Source organism: Lycium barbarum, chromosome 1, assembly GCF_019175385.1.
Source record: "Lycium barbarum isolate Lr01 chromosome 1, ASM1917538v2, whole genome shotgun sequence".
Classification (NCBI taxonomy): domain Eukaryota; kingdom Viridiplantae; phylum Streptophyta; class Magnoliopsida; order Solanales; family Solanaceae; genus Lycium; species Lycium barbarum.
In genome coordinates, this window is record NC_083337.1 from 31,302,598 (window position 1) to 31,324,953 (window position 22,356).

Sequence of the window (22,356 nt, forward strand, 5' to 3'; positions counted from 1 at the left end):
TCATCAGAGATATCAATTTGAGAGCTAAACATACTAATGTAGTGATCAAATTAGACATGTCAAAGGCATATGATAGGCTCTCTTGGATATTTTTGACTAAAGTACTAAGACAGTTTGGATTTGGAGAGGTTATCATTGATTTGGTATGGAGATTGCTGTCAAACAACTGGTATTCAATACTGATCAATGGTCAAAGTCATGGCTTTTTCAGATCAAGTATAGGGGTAAAGCAAGGTGATCCACTTTCTCCTACACTGTTCATTATAGCAGCTGAAGTCTTAACAAGGTGTCCGAATAAGCTGCATGAGAAGCCAAGTTTCATAGGCTATGGAATGCCAAAATAGAGTCCTCAAATCAATTATTTATCATATACTGATGATACAATCCTATTCTATTCTGGGATGCATATTCATTAAAGAAAATGATGGAGAGTTTGAGGAAGTATGAGAAGGCTTCAGGACAACTGGTCAATAATGATAAAAGCTATTACTATATTCATCACAAGGTATCTGCCAGAGTTAATAGCAAGATCAAAAGACATACTGACATGAGAAATGGATCCTTTACTTTCACATATTTAGGATGTCCAGTGTTTTATGGAAGAAGGAAGCTGATATATTATAAGGATTTGATCAAAAAAGTGATGAAAAGTATTTTGTCCTGGCAAAACAGACTGTTATCTTTCGGAGGTAGATATGTGTTGGTTAATCATGTGTTACAAACCATGCCTGTATATTTACTGTCAGCCACGAACCCTCCTTCTGGGGTGATAAAGCAGCTTCACAAGATATTTACAAAATTCTTTTGGAGCAATACTGTGGGGGTGAAAAGCAAGCACTGGGTGGCATGGGACAAATTATGTCTACCAAAGGATGAAGGAGGGATTGGTCTTAGATCATTAACTGATATATCCAATGCACTATTTGCTAAGTTGTGGTGGAATTTCAGATATGGAAGAAGCTTATGGAGTAGCTACATGCTGAACAAATACTGTAAGAAATGGCATCCTACTATGGCAGTAGATAGAGGAGGATCTCACACTTGGAAGAAGATGGTGATCATATGAGATGCAGTTGAGCCACAGATATTTTGGTATTTGAGAAATGGAACTTCAAGATTCTGGTATGAGAATTGGACAAGGCTTGGGGCACTATATTATATCACTCCTGATGCTGCTAGAGAAAAAGAGATAGAGGTTAGACAGTTTGTGAAGAATGGTGAATGGAACATGGAACTGTTAACAGATACTCTAGATCAGGAATTGGCTTAGCATATCAAGGATAATATCAAAGTTCCAGATGGAGAAGAAGATGATGAACCATGTTGGATGTTGGAAACAAGTGGAAAATTCTCAGTTAAATCTGCATGGGAATTTTTAAGGCATAGAGAGAGCCAACAAACCAGCTATAGGTTCATGTGGGAGAAAGGGTTGCCAATAAAGATAAGTTTTTTCATGTGGAGGGTGTGGAAAGGGAGAATCTCTACAGATGATATATTGAAAAGGATGATGATCAATATACCATCAAGATGCTGGTGCTGTGAGGAGCATAAGGAGGAAATTGTAGTTCACTTATTTCTAACTTCTTCCATAACTGTCAAGTTATGAAAGTTTTTTGCTTCTTGTGCAGGTATCCCCACAGATGGAATTGGTCTACATCAAATGATCATGGCATGGTGGACTGCTGAGACAAAATCAAAATTGCAACCTATTTATAGAGCAATGCCAGCAGTGATCATATGGTCATTATGGAAGAGAAGAAAATACATTAAGCATGGAGGATCAGTTACTTTCTACAGACTGAAACAACAAGTAAAACACATCATACACCAACTGGCAAGAAAGAGATTCCCTTGGATGTAGAATTTATCTATTGTTTGGGAAAATATGCATCAGCACCTTAGTAGATATAAACCAAAATTTTATTATGCTAAGGTGTTGTGGAGGATGCCACCTTCAGAGAGATTAAAATGTAATACAGATGGGTCAAGCAGAGGCACTCCTGGGATCAGTTCATATGGATTCTACATCAGAGATAGCAGTGGAGATTTGGTTTATGCAGAAGAACAACAAATGGGAATAGCAATAAACATGGAAGCCGAAGCTGAGTCCATAAAATAGGCACTGAAGTTCTGCAAAGAACACAACATTCAACAGGTTCAACTGGAGACTGATTCACTTGTACTTCAAAATATCTTACAAGATTCATGGATCACTCCATGGGAACTGAGAAATCAGATTGAAGAGATCAAACAGGACATGAGAACAGTACAGGTGCAGAGCAATCATATTTTCAGGGAAGGCAACAAGTTGCCAGACTTTCTAGCAAATCAAACTTTGGATCATGCAGAGATCAAAGTACATGAATTTAAACTCATGCCATCAGAAGGAAGAATAATTCTCAACATGGACAAATAACAACTTCCTCAACTGAGGATTAGAACAAGGAGGATTCATCAGCTTGACAATCAACAATGATACTACATGTAAAGATAATCATATGGTGTTTGCACGGATTTGGACAATCATCAAAGCTGATAAATCAGGATCACAAAGGACATACTAGCTTAGGCACACAGGATAGAACTGGAGGACAGTTCCTTATTTTTTTAATACTGGCTAGCTCATATTATAGACATGTTGTAATAGATTGTTTTTTACATTATGCATTTATTAATAAAAAGTTCTAACAGGCCTGGCCTGCTAGAGCACAATTTGATTAAAAAAAATAAGCATGCATGGTATCTACCTTAATGGGCAATCAGATGTACAGGTTATCTCTTTATCTCATGTTATGTTCCATATCTCTTGTTAGGTTGTTATTCATGCCTTACATACTCAGTACATTGTTTGTACTGACGTCCTTTCTTCTGGACGCTGCATTCATGCCGTAGGGAAGCAGGGAGATAGACCAGATCCTTAGAAGCTTCATCAGCGGAGTCTCAAAAGCGCTCTATTTGCTTCGGAGTTGCAGTCTATTGGTATCACTCTTTTGTGTATGTACTTGGGCATGGCGGAGTCCAGCCCCGTCCTTATGAATTCCTATATTCTATATAGAGGCTCGTAGACAGACGTATGTAGTTAGATGTCCCATAACCTTATCAGTTCATATTGTTGTATAATATTTTGGCAGCCTTGTTGGCTTGTGTTTATGGGCATAATTGTTGATGATTATATAGAAAATTTCCATTATCTTGTGATATATTCCTTTACAGAGTATGACGCCCATGAGCTAGCTTTGTAGTCACCTAGAAATGATTATGAGATGTATGTTCAGAGGTGCTCGGTAGGTCAGCTCCAGGTACCCGTCATGGCCCACCGGTTGAGTCGTGACAGAAGTGGTATCAGAGCAGTTCGTCCTAGGGTGTGTCTACAATTCGTGTCCAGTAGAGTCTTGTTTATGAGTGTGAAGCGCGCCACACTTATAAACAAGAGGCTGCGGGGCATTTAGGAATTATCGACCTTTCTTTCTCATCTTAGATCGTGCGATAGAGCCATGTTATTAGGATTCCCTTTTTCGTAATCGTGTGTTATGATTTCAACGATGCCTATGAAGAGAAAGGCAATAGCGGCCCCGAAGGGCTAGACAGTGGCCGGAAGGAAGACCGAGCGGAAGCCCTGGTAGATACAGAGGAGGGTGAGTCCCAGAATGAGGTTCCATCTCGAACCTCTCATACTCCACCCGTTTCAGAGGAGCATGAAGAGGCCTCAGCTCTAGCTCCAATACCCCCAGTTCCTCCACCAGATTCGTCAGGCCAGTAGATGAGAGGGGCCTTTCAGTTGCTGACCCAGTTAGTCGCTGCTCAGGCCCAGCGGCAGGGTGCGAGCTAGGATGATAGAGCGGTCAGTGCAAGAGCCCGTGATTTTATTAGCCTGAACCCTCCAGAATTCTTTGGGTCAGAACCGGATAAAACCCAAAGAGTTTCATAGATGAGATGTTGAGGACACTACGGATAATACATGCTTCTGATGTTGAGTCAGTAGAGTTGGCCTCTTATAGATTGCGAGATGTGGCCATTCATTGGTACATTACCTGGATATCTTCTAGAGGGGCAAATGCACCTCCCCTGGTATGGCAAGAGTTTGTAGATGTTTTTCTCCGACATTACTTGCCGCCAGAGGTTCGACAGGCTAGAGCTGACAAGTTTTTTAATCTTAGACAAGGGAATATGAGTGCTCGAGAGTATAGCCTTCGCTTTAATTCCTTGGCAAGGTATGCTCCAGCCATAGTAACCGATATGGGGGACCGCGTACACCGGTTCGTGAGTGGTTTGGGGCCATATTTTATTAAGGAGTGCTTGACGGCCTTACTTTAGGATGGGATGGATATTTTTTTTATTCAGGCCCATGCCCAGAATCTGGAAGAACAACAGCATCCGCAAAGGGGTGAGCGTGACTATGATAGAGGTTATAGTATGAAGGCCAGATCTTCAGGTGCCATCAGTGAGTTCAGAGGGGATCAAAGGCAACAACATTCTAGGCACTCAGGCCATTCAGTGGCTAGTGCAGGTGAATCCGATCAGATGAGGCTGCCCTTACCACGATGCAATAAATGTGGTAAGCCACATTCAGGAAAGTTTCGTCAAGGTTCAGACGCTTATTATGCCTGTGATCAGATTGGTCATATAATGCGTGATTGTCCTTTGAGGAATGGCAAAGATAAGGTTCAGCCCATGGGATCAGCAGCCGGTTCTTCATCATCGGTACGCCCTATAGGGCAAGGTTCGGAGGTGCCGGCAGTCGTGGTAGAGGCAGGGGGGAGCATCCAGTTCAGGAGGTCCTCAGAACCATATCTATGCACTAGATGGGCAACAGGATCTTGAGTCTTCCCCCGATGATATCAAAGGTATATTATCAGTATCCTCTCATGATGTATATGCATTAATCGATTCGGGTTCTACTTTGTCATATATTACTCCGTCTATCGCTGATCGTATCGAGGTAAAACCTGAGCCAATCAAACCTTTTGAGGTGTCTACACTTGTAGGTGACCCAGTGGTAGCTAGACGAGTATATAGGAATTGTGTGGTTGTAGTTTGTGACCGTCATACTATGGCTAATTTACATGAGTTGAAAATGTTAAATTTTGATGTTATTATAGGTATAGATTGGCTGGCCTCCTATTACGCCAATGTTGATTGTAGATCAAAGATGGTTCCATTCCAGTTTCTGGGAGAACTAGTTTTAGAATGGAAAGGTAATATAGCGTCCCCGAGAGGTAGGTTTATTTCCTATCTCAAAGCGATGAAGATGATTGCTAAGGGCTATATCTATCATTTAGTCCGGGTTCAAGACACAGAAGCAAAACCGCCAACTCTTCAATCTGTCCCAATAGTGAATCAGTTTCCAGATGTGTTTCTGGATGAGCTTCCAGGTCGTCCACTAGAACGGGAGATTGATTTTACCATTGATGTGTTACCGGATACTAAGCCCATATCTATTCCTCCTTATCTAATGGTGTTACACCTCGTACTTCCGAAGAAGCACTTAGCCAATTTTAACGTAAGTATGTTGAACTATGGCTAAGTAAAACAACTTTGGAATCTAAGGAGCGGAGAATTAGTGAGTATATTCTAGGAGTAAAGGATGCACATAAGGAATACCGGGAGGTCCTATAAGGAAATGAGTTAAAGAAGTTGAGTTAGTATGACTTTGGAAGAAGATGAGCGTTACTTTGGATGACAAAGTATAAACCAATTTGGGGAAAGAATATCTTCTAGCATATGAAGAGTTATGAAGCAAATCAGCCTACTAAATTGAAGTTCATGAAGTCTAGTTTCCAACGCAACAAACCGCTCGTCGATACGGCATCGGAGTAAAGGGTTATGGATGTTACAAGTCTGGCTGTCAGGCCAGAGATTTGGTCAGCACGAATGCTCCACCACTAGGCGTGAATGCGTAGAAGGGCGTCGGACAACCCAGCGCGAACGCGCCACTTCCCAGTGCAATCACACAGGGTTAATTTTAAGTTGGTTGTAACTGACCTTAAACTCCTATATAAGACCAAAATATGGTCTTAAGGCCTCATTTATCCTCTCCTTTTCACCAAAAATCATCTAAAAGACCCAAGGAACATTGAGGGATTATTTTGTGAGTGGAATAAAGTAACGGGACTATATACGCGGCTCGGGAAGGATATAGGGATTTTCAGTTCTTGTTCTAAACATCAAATCTTGACGGGATGAAGGAATCTATCGAAAATAAATAAGATTTCAAGCCTTCCAACCTTGATTGAGATTACGAGACTACGAATGATCTTAAGTAGATCACAAGACATGAGGTAGGTTTGAAAGTCGAGAAGTAAGCTTCCAGGTATGTTAAGGTTGTTCTTCTTTTCTTTGCATGATTCCATATATGGTAGAAGCGTAAAGAACCTTATGACTAGATATTTGTCAGAGTAGTGCTTGTCATATTGTTGCCTAGTTTGCGAGTGTTATGTTTTTCTTTCGGAGGGGCCATATCCCCTCCCTATGTCCTTGAGTTTATAGAGAGACAAGAGAGGCATGTTACAGTATTAGTATTTTTCAGCATATGCATGATATACATATATTTTCTTTAGCCTGGCCTAGTGGTCAGTGAGACAGATATGCCTGGCCTATGGGTCAGTGAGACAGATATGCCTGGCCTACGGGTTAGTGAGACACATATGCCTGGGCTACGGGTCAGTGAGACACATATGCCTGGGCTACGGGTCAGTGAGATAGAGATGCCTAGGCCTACGGGTCAGTGAGACACATATGCCTGGGCTACGGGTCAGTGAGACAGAGATGCCTAGCCTACGGGTCAGTGAGACAGATATGCCTGGCCTACGGGTCAGTGAGACAGATATGCCTAGCCTACGGGTCAGTGAGATAGATATGACTGGCCTATGGGTCATTGAGACCGATATGCCTGGCCTACGGGTGAATGAGACAGATATGCCTGGCCTATGGGTCAGTGAGACAAATTGTCTGGCCGACAGATCAGTGAGATTTTACAGTTGCCTGGCCACTTGGTCAGTGAAATATATAATAGTATTATATTGTATTTCATATGAGACATGTCAGGTGAGATATTCAGGGCATTCCTTGCCCTCCAAATTATGATGTTTTAGTTCAGTTTCAGTTATTTTGTTGCCTTACATACTCAGTATATTGTTTCGTACTAACGTACCTTTTGCCGAAGGGCGCTGCATTCATGCCCGCAGGTTCAGGTAGCCAAATAGTCGATCCAACTCAGTAGGTCTTTCACTCAGCTGCAGACAGTGCGCTCCACTTGGCTCGAAGCTACAGTCCCTTTTGGTATGCTATTTTGACATGTATATATGGGTATGACGGGGCCTTGTCCTGTCCTTTGTACAGCTCGTGTTCCAAAGAGGTCTGTAGCCAGTTGTATGTAGTTGGGATGTTATGTAGCCTCGTCGGCTCTTAGTTTTATAACATGTGTAGCGGCCTAGTCGGCTTGCACTGTTATCCTCAGCATGTATATATATATATATATATATATATATATATATATATATATATATGCTGGCTGGGAGTGCTCGATGCAGCGTCTATTGTGTTAATCTTACAGAAGTTAGTGTAGCTCAATTATAAGCTATATATAGGCCTACTTGTTGCTCAGTGAGATTTAGGTAAGAGTTTAAAAGTGTTTGGTTAGTAGAGGTCGGGAATTCGTCACGACTCATCGGCTTGGGTCGTGACAAATGGCCCTTGCGGAATTGAAGGAGTTAAAGGAGCAATTAAAAGATTTGCTAGAAAAAGGCTTTATTAGGCCTAGTTCATCGCCGTGGGGAGCACCTGTGCTATTTGTAAGAAAGAAAGATGGTTCCTTATGGATGTGCATTGACTATAGGCAGTTGAACAAGGTGACAATAAAGAATAAATATCCACTTCCAAGAATTGATGATTTGTTTGATCAGTTACAGGGTGCCAAATGGTTCTCAAAGATAGATTTGAGATCGGGGTATCATCAGGTGAGAGTCAGGGACGAGGACATTCCAAAGACAGCCTTCAGAACTAGATATGGTCATTTCGAGCTTCGGGTAATTTCGTTTGGATTGACTAATGCACTGGCGGTGTTCATGAATTTGATGAATAATGTGTTTAGGCCTTTCCTTGATCTATTTGTGATTGTGTTTATCGATGAGATCCTGGTGTATTCTCGATCTGTAGAAGAGCAAGCAGATCATTTACGTACTGTCCTTAAAGTTCTTCGGACCGGGGAGTTATAAGCTAAATTTTCAAAATGTTAGTTCTGGTTAAATTCTGTAACTTTTCTAGGGTATATTAATTCAGCCGATGGTATTCGGGTGGATAACCAAAAAATTGAAGCTGTGAAGACTTGGCCAAAGCCTACAACACCTATTGATGTTCGTAGCTTTCTGGGGTTGACTGGTTACTACAGGAGATTTGTAGAAGGATTTTTTTCTATTTCGGCACCACTGACGAAGCTAACTCAGAAATCAGCTATATTTCAATGGACGGACGCGTGTGAGCACAGTTTTCAGGAGCTGAAGGATAGATTGACTTCGGCCCCAGTCCTGACACTTCCCGAAGGATCGGAGGGCCATGTTATCTATTGTGATGCCTCGGATGTTGGGATAGGTTGTGTGTTGATGCAGCATGGCAAAGTTATTACTTATGCTTCACGGCAGTTGCGGAAACATGAGAAAAACTACCCGACTCATGACCTAGAGTTAGCTGCAGTTATTTATGCACTAAAGATGTGGAGACATTATTTATATGGCGTTCATGTGGATATTTATACAGACTAGAAGAGTCTCCAATATATTTTCAAGCAAAAGGAATTGAATTTGCAGCAAAGACGGTAGTTGGAGCTATTGAAAGATTATGATGTGAGTATCTTATATCATCCTGGAAAGGAGAATGTAGTAGCTGATTCTCTTATCCGCAAATCCATGGGCAGTTTATGTGATGTTCACCCGGAGAAGAGGGAGTTAGCTCGTGAGCTTCAACAGCTAGCCAGCCTTGGAGTTCGCTTGATGGACTCGGGCAATACGGGAGTTACCATTCAGAACTAAGTTGTTTCGTCATTAGCAGTTGAGGTGAAAAAGAGCCAATATGAGGACCCCATGTTAGTTCATTACAGAGATACACTTCCTCAGAAGAAGAAGTCACCATTTGAGGTTCCTACAGATGAACTTCTCTGGAATCAAGGCAGATTATGTGGTCCTGATGTTGTAGGGTTACGTCGACAGATTTTGGGGAAAGCTTATCATTCCCGTTATACTATTCATCCAGGAGCAATAAAAATGTATCATGATCTCAAGTCAATTTATTGGTGGGATGGAATGAAGAAAGATATAGCAGAGTTCGTGGCTTAATGTCCCAATTGCCAGCAGGTGAAAACTGAGCATCAGAAGCCTGGGGGATTACTGCAAGCTATAGAGATTCTGACTTGGAAATGGAAAGTAATTAATATGGATTTCATTACAGGTTTGCTCCGTTCTCGCCATAAGTATGATTCTATATGGGTGATTGTGGATAGACTTACAAAATCAGCTCATTTCCTGCCTGTCAGAACTACATACTCAGCCTAAGATTATGTAAAGTTTTATATCAAAGAGATAGTACGACTCCATGGTGTCCCATTATCCATTATTTCTAATAGACGAGTACAGTTTACAGCTAATTTCTGAAAATCTTTTCAAGAAGGTTTGGGGACTCAGGTGAGTCTTAGCATAGCATTTCATCCACAGACCGATGGACAAGCTAAGCGTACTATTCATACCCTTGAAGATATGTTAAGGGCATGTGTGCTATATTTTGGAGGTAATTGGGATGATCATTTGTCTCTTATTGAGTTTGCATACAACAATAGTTACCACTTCAGTATTCAGATGGCCCCGTATGAAGCTTTACATGGGCGAAACTGTAGAGCGAAACTTTATATCACCAATTAGATGGTTTGAAATGGGAGAGAAGAAATTAGTAGGACCATATTTAATCCAGCAAGCGGTGAAGAAAGTTAAGCTTATTTAGGATTGATTATTAACAACCCAAAGTCAACAGAAGTCTCATGCGGACAATCACCAACGAGACTTGGAGTTCCAAGTTAATGACTGGGTATTCCTGAAGGTGTCGCTAATGAAAGGCGTTATGAGATTTGGTAAGAAGGGTAAGCTTAGCCCTCGATACATTGGGCCCTACAAGATTGTACGTAAAGTGGGCCAAGTAGCTTATGAGTTAGATCTACTCTCAGAATTGGAGATAGTCCATCCAGTCTTTCATGCGTCAATGTTTCGTAAGTGTGTTGGAGATCCTTCTAGAGTTGTACCTGTGAATGATGTCTAGATCACTGAACAATTATCCTATGAAAAATTTCCCATTGCAATCCTGGATAGACAAGTTCGGAGGCTGAGAACTAAAGATGTGGCCTCAGTTAAAGTTCTATGGAGAAACAGTAATAGGGAAGAAATGACTTGGGAAGCTGAGAAAGATATGAAGTCCAGGTACCCACATTTGTTTACACTCCCAGAAGAAGTTCAGACAAAGACATCATTGTCTTCAGGCGCGTAATGCTTTCCTTCTTATAATTCCTTGGTTGTGTGGGGCCATTATTGTCGTTGTTGTTGCAGCCCTATGAGGCACTATGTACTTTAGGTTGTTGTGACGGGATGGTAGTGGTATAGTTATAGGGAAAAACTCTGGCAAAATTTTCGTAGAATTCTTAAGAGTTTAACATTCGAGGATGAATGTTTCTAAGGGGGGAGGAATGTTACACCTCATAGTTTTGTACGTTGATATCTGTTAGGTGTTAACCGTTTTAATTGTGGACACTGGAGTTACCTTCTAGGATATATGAGATTATATGCGCCTATGTTATGGTTATGAGGGTTTAGGTTCATGTAATAAGTTATGGAAGGATTGGAGAACAAGTGAATTAAGGAAAATAAGTTTTCGGAACTTTGGAGAAAGGATGGGCAAGGTTTCGTATGATAATTTTGGTCTAAATTGAGAAAGGAATATCTCCTAGTATATCAGGAGTTTTGAAGTGAAACAAAAGCCTAAATTGAAGTTCTGGAAGCCTAGTTTCCAACGCAACAAACCACACGTAGATCCGATATCAGAATCAAACATTATGAGCATTTCAAGATGGACTGCCAGAGCAGGAATTAACCCTGTGTGAACACACCTGGGAGTGGCGCGAACGTGCACTGAGAAAACTGCGTGAACGAGCCTCAAGGCAGCGCGAACACGCAGAGCAAATATTAAGTTGGTGCAAACCGACTCCAAAACAAGATAAAAAGGGGATTTACCCCTTATTTTCACTCATTCACCCCTCAAACCTATCCCTAACCCTCTGGAACATTCTCCCAACTTCCACCTATAAAATTATAGCTCAAATCAAGTGAAATCTCAGGATTTAGGTTCGGATAGCATATAGTTGTGATTATAGTATCGTATTGCGGTGGATATTGGCTCGGATTCAAGGTGAATATTGAAGATATGGTTGTTCTAGTGAGACCAAGGTATGAATCTCTCCTTATTGATATTGATTTAGGTTTACTTATGAAGATAAAGCCATTAAATAGTAGTATTATGTATTAGTTGATTGAGAAATCGGGTAAACATCGTGTGGGATGTTTTATGGAGTATATTGGTACTGAGGATGATGTTGTTGATGTTAGTGTTGTTGTAGTTGTTGGTTGTTGGTATTGTGATTTCGGGCTAGGGATATAAACAGAGGAGATGCTGCCCGAATTTCGGCAGATTCTAAAAGGATTTAATTTGAAGGCTTAAGACAAGCATATGACGATAAGCCTAACAATAGTATGAATTCTGTTGAATGTAGATTTACGAGCTTGGAAGGATAACCGTTAAGTAGTTAAGAAGACCAAAAAGGTATGTTAAGGCTAATCCCTTTCTTTCAAAAGCCATTATTCTCTTCTTATGAACCCATACATGTTTTCCTAATATTCTTGCTCCCAATGGAAATGCTAGAAGTTCACAATTCTTAAAGTTCTTATGATGCTAAAGATAAATATGTTCTATCATGACAATAATGATGACGATTCCATTTCTAGATATTCCAAAACTTATGGATTTGATGTTATTATGAGATTATTGAGCCTATTTCATGATTTTCTTGATTTTATTCATTGTTGTTGATATCACCTTATGATAATTTCCCCTTCCAGGTGAGAGATAGTGATGATTGTTCCATAATATAAATCGGAGGTTACCGACCTTACATCACTCCGATAAAGTAGTAGCTTTGATTTAGGCTCTCATGCATGCTATTTATATTATATATGTATATCTGGGATATGGGGAAAGGTGACTACGTTATATACGCATAACTACCTGATCAGTTGGTATACTACGATATCATCCCGGAAGTGGGATGCCCGGACGCGGGATATATGGTTATGGATAGGGTTGCACGTTCCGCAACACTAACATTTATAGATCGGCTGCACGTTCCGCAGCACTAATATTTATAGATTGGCTGCACGTTCCGTAGCACTAACATTTATGGATCGGGCTGCATATTCCGCAGCACTAACATTTATAGATCGGGCTACACGTTCCGCAGCACTATTATGTTATACATGTATGAAAAATGTTTTTTTAAAAAAAGGTTAAGCATGCATGGTATCTGCCTTAAGGGGCAATCAGATGTACAGGTTATCTCTTTATCTCATGTTATGTTCCATATCTCTTGTTATGTTGTTATTCATGCCTTACATACTCAGTACATTGTTCGTACTGACGTCCTTTCTTGTGGACACTGCGTTCATGCCGCAGGGAAGCAGGGAGATGGACCAGATGTTGGTATTACTCTTTTGTGTATATACTTGGGCATGGCGGAGTCTTGCCCCATCCTTATGAATTCCTGTATTCTATATAGAGGCTCGTAGACAGACGTATGTTGTTAGATGTCCCATAACCTTATCAGTTCATATTGTTGTATGATATTTTGGCAGCCTTGTTGGCTTGTATTTATGGGCATAGTTGTTGCTGATTATATAGAAGTGTGTCATTATCTTGTGATATATGCCTTTACAGAGTATGACGCCCATGAGCTAGCATTGTGGCCCACCTTGAAATTATTATGTAATGTATGTTCAGAGGTGCTCAGTAGGTTAGCTCCGGGTACCCGTCATGGCCCTCCGATTGGGTCGTGATAGCTTTGGTTAGGATAGTTTCACAAAAGCAACGTATCGCAAAAGCAACATATGGTAAATATTATAACCGCCGGACCAAGCTCTGATACTTCCAAGTAGGAGATTTGGTCCTGCAGAAGATTACTCTTAATACTAGAGATTTGAATGCTGGAAAGCTTGGTCCGAATTGGGAGGGGCCTTACCAGATAGCAAGCATAACGGGAAAAGGTTCATGCCAATTAAAAACGGAAGATGGAACTAAGTTTCCAAGTAATTGGGAGGTCAGCCATTTGAAGTGGTATTATTGTTAACAGGTATGTTTCGATCAAATTTGTTTCGCTTGTAATAACGAAGTTTTCAGGTACAATCATAATGGTGCAAAAAAATGGAAAAAACTAATTTAGAAACTCATTCAATCAATTCTGAAAACACGTGCTGCACTCTTTTTCTCGTAGATCGATTTTTGCCCCAAGAAGGGTTTTTCGAGCGAGCTTTTTAATGAGGCAGCAATGTAAAGCGTGTTATTCCTTTTTAAAGAATGGGAGCTCGTTTTGGAATATTGCACTGGGGATTGCAAGAAGGAGACTTTCACAGTTCGAGCCCTCATTTTTCGCACACAAACACTGAGGGGGATATTCATACCATCGAGCAGTTAGAAGAAAGGATGTAACATTCATAAAAGAGAATGTGAATTCTTAGCATAAGAATACTGGGGACTGTTGCCAAGAGTTGATCCCGTCGTAACTCCTGGAGGAACCTTGTTACCTTGGTAGCCCCTTTTATGTTTTTAAATTTTATTATAATTGTTGACACCTGATTTTTGACCTCCCATGATTTAATTTATTTACTCAGGGTCCTTGGATAATAAATAAGATAATTTTGCACACTCACAAAAAATTCTGAATAATTTTAAACAATTGTTCAAGTTAACATTTTACTTCCATAAATTAATAGGGGAACCTTCATGTCACGACCTGACTAGGGGCCGTGACGGGTACTCGGGGCTAACCACCGACCACCACTCATTCTACTACTTATCATGCTTATTAAATGTTCTTTTATCAAGTTTATACTCAAATCATAAGAAAAATCATTTCTCTTTGGAGAACCCCAATACTTTCATATACATAAGTCTTTCGGTCATCAAAATAATATATATATACAGTAGTGACCTCGTGAGACCATATAACCCACACTGCGCATCTACGAGCCTCTACTGGAGTGCTAGACATAAAGATGGGACAGGACCCCGTCGTGCCCAAAATATATGTATACACAAAAGATTAGTCACCTCCGGAATAATGGAGTGCTCTCAAATCAGCTACTGTCTCCTACGAGTCTGGATCAAGCTCACCTCCCTGTCTACCTGTGGGCATGAACACAGCGTCCAAATAAAACGAAAGTCAGTACGAACATTGTACTCAGTATTACAGGCATAACGATAATAATACGACAATAAGGAGAAGAAAGCATCAAATATGGAGCAATTGTATCTGACTGTCAATTATAAAAGAAATAATGTATGTCAGCTTACTTAATAGTCATCATCATATCATGTATGCATAAATGTATAAGTGTATAAGTTGTCCGTCCGTATAGGTACAGTGTGATAATGATTAACCTGCGTCCAGGCCTCCCGCGTCCGGGATGTAAGCTGCCCACTAGTGGTGTGTCTGCCCGACCATGTAGGCACGGTGTGATCATACATAAAAATAACATATACTCATCATAATTCATGTATAATAACTCAAAGATAGCTATACTTTATCGAGGTGACCTAAGGTCGTGAACCCCCGGTTCCATTATGGACATTTACAAGTATTCTGCCTCACCTTGAAGGAAATAGTATATGAGGTGAGTGTATTCAATAAATGACATCTTTACTTTATGGTATTCTGCCTCACCTTGAAGGAAATAATGCATGAGGTGAGTATATAGAATAGACGACATCTTTAACTTTATGGTATTCTGTCTCACCTCGAAGTAAATAGTATATGAGGTGAGTGTATACAACATACGACATCATTAGCGTTATAGGAACATCATATCATGAACTCATAATGTATCTCATGTAGCTATTCATGGACATAGACTCTTAGCTTTCCGGGATATAGAAGATTCATAGATAAGAAGGAAAGTCATACCATAGGATCCATGCCATAGAAAGAAAGGACTAGCCTCACATACCTTTTACGTTTAACTAATCTATCACTTTCTTGTTCTCCGTTGATGCCCACGTCTCTACCTTCAAGAGAAGTCGCATGAACATTAGCTAATCGATTACTTAAACGTGTTTACTAAGGCTAAAGAAAATTGGGCAGCATTTCCTTTGTTTATAAAACTTTCCCCATATTCTATAACAACTCCCAAACATTGATAACAACATTCACAATATAATAGGTAACAATCATCGTTCATCTACATCATCCGCATTTCACAATTTCACTCCAATTTCTCCATAATCATGGTCATAATTCATTATTGCATTTTCTCACATATAATACTTATTCCATGTTCTAAATGTCGTTTATAGCGTATTTATTATCACAGCATACCAATAATCATGACTCAACCCAAACCTTCACCCAACAATGTCACTATTCACACATTCATGACCCATTTCCTATGTCTTTCTACAATCCAAGTGTTTCACCTTTCAATACCTTAAATAACATGTAAATACCATAAAACTTACCTTTGATAGTGTGGGAATGGGCTTTAAGTGGAAATACTTCACTTGAGCAATATCCTAGTTCCACTTCACATGGAATTTCTTGACTTGGATGAACTTTGATGTGTTTCTCACACTTAGTTTTGTTGATTTGATGAAGTTTATCATCAATTTCTCATGAGTTCTTGTATATAGAGTGGGTGGAAGGTTCTAGAGAATTCTTGAGTTGTGTAGAAGAAAAATGAAATGAAATGAATGTGTTGAAGTCCTTATATCAACTTTTAAAATCTGTCCCGACGAAATTATACGGACACTTATACGGTTCGTATAAATTTATACGGTCCGTATAATTGACCGTAAAACTGCTCCAGTGGCCATCCCTTTCGGTGTCAATTTGACGGCACATTATACGGTCCGTATAAACTTATACGGTCCGTATAAGTGACCGTGAAATCACCCCCTCAACAACTTCATTCTATGACAATCCTACGGTCCATTATACGGGCCGTATAACATTATACGGTCCGTATAATCGACCGTATAACTCATCTTTTAGCTGATTCTTTTCTTGTCACTTCGTTTGATCTCCAATCCATAGGGAACCTTCTTGGCACTTCTTTATCACCTCATTAACAATCTAGGGAACGTTATAATTCTTCTCCAAAGCACCATTTAGTTATCATTATCTCGTTACTCGTAATTTCTTTCCGATACACATCGTATGCCTTGCCTTCTCTCGGCAAACATTCTTCTCTTATCTCAAATGCCTTTAAAATCTTATTTAGGGTCATCAAACGTCATTCCTTTCTTATAAAAATATCGTATACTTGTATTCTTCGTTAGTCTATTCATTGTACGTTAAAGGGAAATTTTCCGAGGTGTAACACGTCAAGGCTTTATTAATTACTCAAAAAATTATCAACATTTTACAGTATTTTCTATAATTCACCAGCAGTAGAAAACAATTTCAAACAATTGTTCATTAATCCAACAAAGTCAAGAAAATTAGATAAAAGGAAATTTATTTATTTATATCCAAGGAATTTGAGTAATTAAAAGAATTTTACTACTTTTACCCTCGAACTTTGAATTATTACTATATATGCATGTTTGTGCCACTTTTGGCAAAATTGTGTTAATTATGATTTTTAGCCTAATTGTTGTTATCTTGCATAAATGACCACCTCATAATTAACCAACTCATGGTTCAATACAGTCGGGGTCAATTTTGCAAATTCTTAATTCCGAATGGCCTTGATTGAAATGTCCAAGCCATGGGCAGATTAATTAAGGGTGTTAATGCACATTAGTCTTAATTGGTTAAATTAAATACCAAAATAAGGCTACATTTGCAAATAGTTAATTGCAAGGATATTTCTGCAATTAATTCAATGATTGGCCATAATTTGCAACCCTCCTTCAATTAAGGGTTAATGAAGGGCTATTTCTGCAAAACGAGTTTAAAACGCTTTGTTAATTTCAATACGTCTTCATTCGACCTCCTTTTAATTATTTCTTTGTACGACTGCATGCCTCAAACAATGACCTATTTTACTAAAATTCCTGTTCTACCCCTACGAGTATATATACACTCGATATACGCACGTATACATGCGTAATACACACACACAAAAAAAAAGAATTTCACAAAAAAAAAATAGGGCCAGGTCTAGCCCACAAAGGGTCTGACCCGGCCCAATCTGCACATAATACTCCCTTTGATAACAAAGAACGGGGAAGGGCCATTTGCAAAAAAAATCAAAGAGGGCTAGGGTGCAAACCCTAGCTGCCCTACGCCTCTCTTCACCTTCCACCCACCCTCTGCGATGAAAACTGTCACATCGCCGCGTAGATGTCACCACCATGACGTCGGTGGCATGACAATACAAAAAAAGGACGAAACTCATCTTACTTCCCGATTTTTTGCACGATTTTCCGGCCAAACATGGCTTAAAGGTACAATCCTTGCCTATTACTTTTAATCTCTCTTTCTCAATGGTTTTACCCAATGTTTTGGCCATTGATTTCTTTGGGTGTAATCTCACCCGTTCCTTTTGTTAAAACTGTGTAAAAGTGGGATTCCCACATCGAAAATTCAGAGATTGTTGTTGTTTTGGGGGTTCTATAAATAGAACCCCACACTACCATTAAAAGAAGTGAGAATATTAAGAAAATATTAGGGATTTGAGATATTAGTCCTTAAAAGTTAGTTTTTGCCCAAAAGTTTTAAGCTTTCTTTGATTTGCTCGAAAACCTAGTTTCTAAAAATTTGTGTTCTTTGTTATTTTTGACATTTCTGGGCTTAAGTTTGGAGGAGGTAACATCCAATTTTGATTTTGGTCTAGGCTGTGCCAACAAAAGGTAATACTCATTCTTGTTGTTCCTTTGTTTTAATTTCAGTCCTTTTAATACTTGCTATAGTTATGTCCAAGAGTTTTTTTTGTGGTTTTGTGTTAGTTGACTGTGATTATATGGTTAATTATTTAGATGTTAGTGTTTAATTATTTGGTAATATTGTTGATTGATTTCTATTTGGTGTTCTTGCAGTTTAGTCTAGTTTGACATAGGCATTAGTGGAACTTGTTTAAATCTAGATTATTATGCTCCCTGGAGTTGTTCGCATTTTCCTTTGCAGATAAATGGATTTTGACGAAGAAATGAACCAGTTTAAGTATATTTTCCTTTTTGAATTAGTTCACATAGGACTCTTGTTAAGTCTAGTTTAGACAGTAATTTAAGGGAGGTCTTTTATTGATATTTGTTTGGTATTGTTTGTTCTTACTTGACTGGGGTTTAGATTTGAGATAGGCTCATGTTTTAACTTGAGGCATTCACTAAGTTTTACTTTTGTCTTTAAAACTAATGGTTAATGACTGGAGTAGTTGATGTTACAATCTATTTTGTCTAGTAATTAATCCCCGGGAATTAATTCTTTTGTTGATTAGCATGGTCTTAATTCATGTCTGTCATACTTAGTCAACTTGATTAGTCACTTGTGATAATGCTAAGATCCTTACTCAGTTTGGTATAACTTGATCTATGTGAAGTTGATTTTAGCTAGTTGAGATTAGTTCTTTGTCTGATACAGGGGTTGTCCCTTTTTTCTTTCCGTCAAACTGTATTTAACACTTATTTGTTTCCTTTTTCCTTGAGTTTGTTTGTTCATGATTAGGTTCCTATCCCTCCCTCATGAACCTATTTTTTTCATATTGAGTGGATTTTGGGAATTTAGTTAATGTAGGCCTGTAATTTGAACTGGTTAGGTGCACTTCTAATTGACAAACACTTCCTTGTTTTCTTTGTTGTCTGATAACTACTATTCCCCAAAATAATTTACTTAGAGTTCACTTAAGTGTATATGATTCATTCTTGACCTGTTTTGGTCCTTCTAATTGTCCTGGAATGTTTACTTATAAGAAAAGACTGTTTTCCATAAAAATTTACTCCACCTAGATATAGGATAAGACAAAACTAAGGAAAAGGGTTTGAAAATGTAGACTGAACTTTATTTGGTATTGGTTTTTACTTATTTGATTGAACTACTCTCTTGGCCAAGGAGTGAAGTGTCAAAACTTTTGAATCATTTTTTCTTACTAAGTGTTGAGGAGTTTTACAAAGTTAAGTAAAAGTTTGGTACTTAGTCTTTTCATTTGTCCAGACCAGTAGTGTAAAGTGGTAGTTGACCTTAAAAAGGGAAGATCTTTACTCATATGTGTTATGATCACCTAAGGCAAGTATATTTTTTTAAAAAGAACCAAGTTATGTGTGTGTGGCCTGGGATACTACTTTAATGTTGTCTTGCTTGTATCCCCCCCCCCCCCCCCCCCCACACACACACACAAGTTTGTCTAAATTTGATAAAGTCTCTCATTTGGTACAGTCGCGTAGTATATTGAAAATCTGTAAGTAACTTAGAATTAAGTGAGGCCTTATTTCACTTTGCCTGGTTTTCTTTTGTGTGATCATCTAGCTAATGAAATACTAGGAATTAAGAGAATTGGCAGTTTGTGTCTTGACTGTTTCACTATCTATTCTTGTCCTCCCATTTGCGTCCTTCCATTCTAGTCTATACTTGCAACATGATCATGTTCTGAGTCAAAAGTTTTGATCGAGTTTGAAAATTACAAGAACCAGTCCAAGATACTTGCTTTTGCCACTGAATATCCAAAAGATTTTGCTTCTTTGAACTTATGTTTGGTTTACAGACCCTCTTGTGATGCATGTGTCCACTGAACCTATATGTGGATTGATCTTGAATTACAAAAACTGTTTTTTCTTCAAACCCTCCTTTCCTGTAAAATATTAGTAAAAAATAAATAAGTTTTCAATATCCTAGGATAAACATAGACCGTGATTTTTCCCTTTTCTCTGAAAACCTGCAAGTCCTGCAGTTTGTGATTGGGTTCAAGCTGGTTTTGTGTCATGAAAGTCTTGTGTTCTTTCTTTATACTTGTTTGACCTTACTGTTGTGAACAACTAGCCAGTTAAGCTAAGGTCTCTTGTTGATTTATCTTGCTTGGAATTCGATGAAGTATCATGGATGTGTTTGTGTGTGCATTTTAGACTTGGAAGCCATTTGGCCACAGAAAATAGTGCATTAGTCCCTACATTTTTTGGAAATGCAACTAGGTTCATTGACCTGTGCCTTCTCCTACTTTGCTTGCTCTCATTCTGAAACTTCTCTTGTGTTACATGGATTTACATTTTTCAATTATTTCATTATTGCTTTATTATTTTTCATCGATTTATTCATTTGATTTCTCTAGTCGTCATTGGTCTTTTTATTCATTGTTTATAACAAGTCAAATCACGTATCCTTTAAACCATAAACAAATTTAACTGTACTCTTTTAGGGTAAACAAAACTTTCAATGTGGAACTTATCTGCACAGTAATCTTTCAGATTAAGTACCATAGGACCCATTCCGGAGAAACTTATATGAAAATTCTCTATGCATCACTCAAATCATAAGAGTATAAAGAAACTCCATAAATTTCTGCTTGTGTGTGCATATCTAAACTACGAGTCAAGATACTAAACATGTCCAACTTTATCACTATATTGCACTTGTTTCTTATGGTTCCAACATGCATGAGAGTTTCTCTCCGCCTTTTCCCAGCTAATTCCGACCATGACTTTCGTTCACTTTTTGGGCAAAGTCGGCTTATTTTAATATAGTATGATATTACTCATTTTCGGTTCAGTTACACAATTTTCTCAAAAGGCCTCGGTGTTTCTCGTCATTTTCCAACGGGACTTTGCACACCCAATAGGAAGTTATAAATCATACTTGAAGACTTAATAAAAGGAGTAAGTTAGAATGTACTAGTGATCTTCGAAAATCAAGGGTCAAAATCTCAAATGTTGGACGACTGTTTTTAATATAATTAGGTGTTTCAATAATTGCAAGCGTCATAGGAAAAAAGTTTCATGAATGCTTTTTCGAACAATGGAGCAGACAACAGCTAGCATGGCTTATCTGCATGCATGGACCATGCATGAACCATGAATGGCTATTATGCAATCAAATGAAAAGGACAATCTGGTAACTGTTGGTAGCCATTTTGGTTTTCTGATTTAGTTATTTTGTTAATCATCTAATAAGTACGTACTCCCTCTGTTTCAAAAAGAATAATATTATTTTATTAGTATTGGTTTGTAAAAAAAATGGCTTGGGAACTATTTAATTTGACATTTTTATTTATTTTTAATGACATTTGTAAACTATACAAATATTATATACTAATGTTTATAATCGTAAATTTTAAAGTTATGTAATCATATAAATATTACTCCCTCCGTCCCAATTTATGTGATGTAGTTTGAATAGAAAAAGGCACTACAAAAAACTGGCTAATTTGCGGAGGTTGAAAGTTGCAATTTGCGGAGGTTTTAGCCTCAACTATTTGCTAGCGGAAGATAAAACCCTGGCGAATTGCAACTTTCAACCTTCGCAAATTACCCTTTTTTTTGTAGCGAGATACTTTTGAAACTTGTGGTCTAATATACGCCATAGATATTTGTGTGTCTATAAATCATTTCATTAAGGGTTAAAGGAAAGGTTTTAGTGAAATTATTTTAAAATATAGAAATTATCTTTTTGGACAAACTAAAGAGGAAAGTGTATCACATAGATCGGGACAAAGAGAGTATAAATAATTTTAAATCATAAATTTTAAAAAATATTGTGACTAGTCAAATTGAGAACATACTTGCCTATTGTTAGGTTTTTGGGTTTTTCCTTCCTATGTGGAATTGGATTATACCCAATCCAATTTGGACCAGGCCAATTTTGCCCAAAATTTCCTCTATATATAAGATCAATTAGGTCTTATTTTGAGAATACAAGAGTGAATTCATAGCAGCCATATAGGGAGAAAAACGTGAGAGAGAAAGCAGATTTTCGTCCAGAAAGTTTCTGCTACAGCAGTCCGCTTTAAATTGCATTTCTGATTCGTTAACCGTTGGATCGGGCTGAAATTTGAACTGGGGGTTCTCCACATCTGGTACTTCGATTTCAACGGTGGAGATGAGAGTTTATAGTCTGTAGCTCCAGTTTCGAGTACGAACAGT

General features: G+C 38.6%; 1 protein-coding gene across 1 annotated transcript; it reads left to right on the forward strand.

Moving 5' to 3' along the window:
• The first annotated feature begins 424 nt into the window (after window positions 1–424).
• LOC132610954 (uncharacterized) lies at window positions 425–2,416 on the forward strand. Its single transcript, XM_060325365.1, has 6 exons — window positions 425–992; window positions 1,074–1,195; window positions 1,271–1,538; window positions 1,629–1,810; window positions 1,895–2,050; window positions 2,156–2,416. Exons 1-6 carry the CDS (start codon window positions 425–427, stop codon window positions 2,414–2,416), a joined length of 1,557 nt encoding a protein of 518 aa, XP_060181348.1.
• The last annotated feature ends 19,940 nt before the right edge of the window (window positions 2,417–22,356 follow it).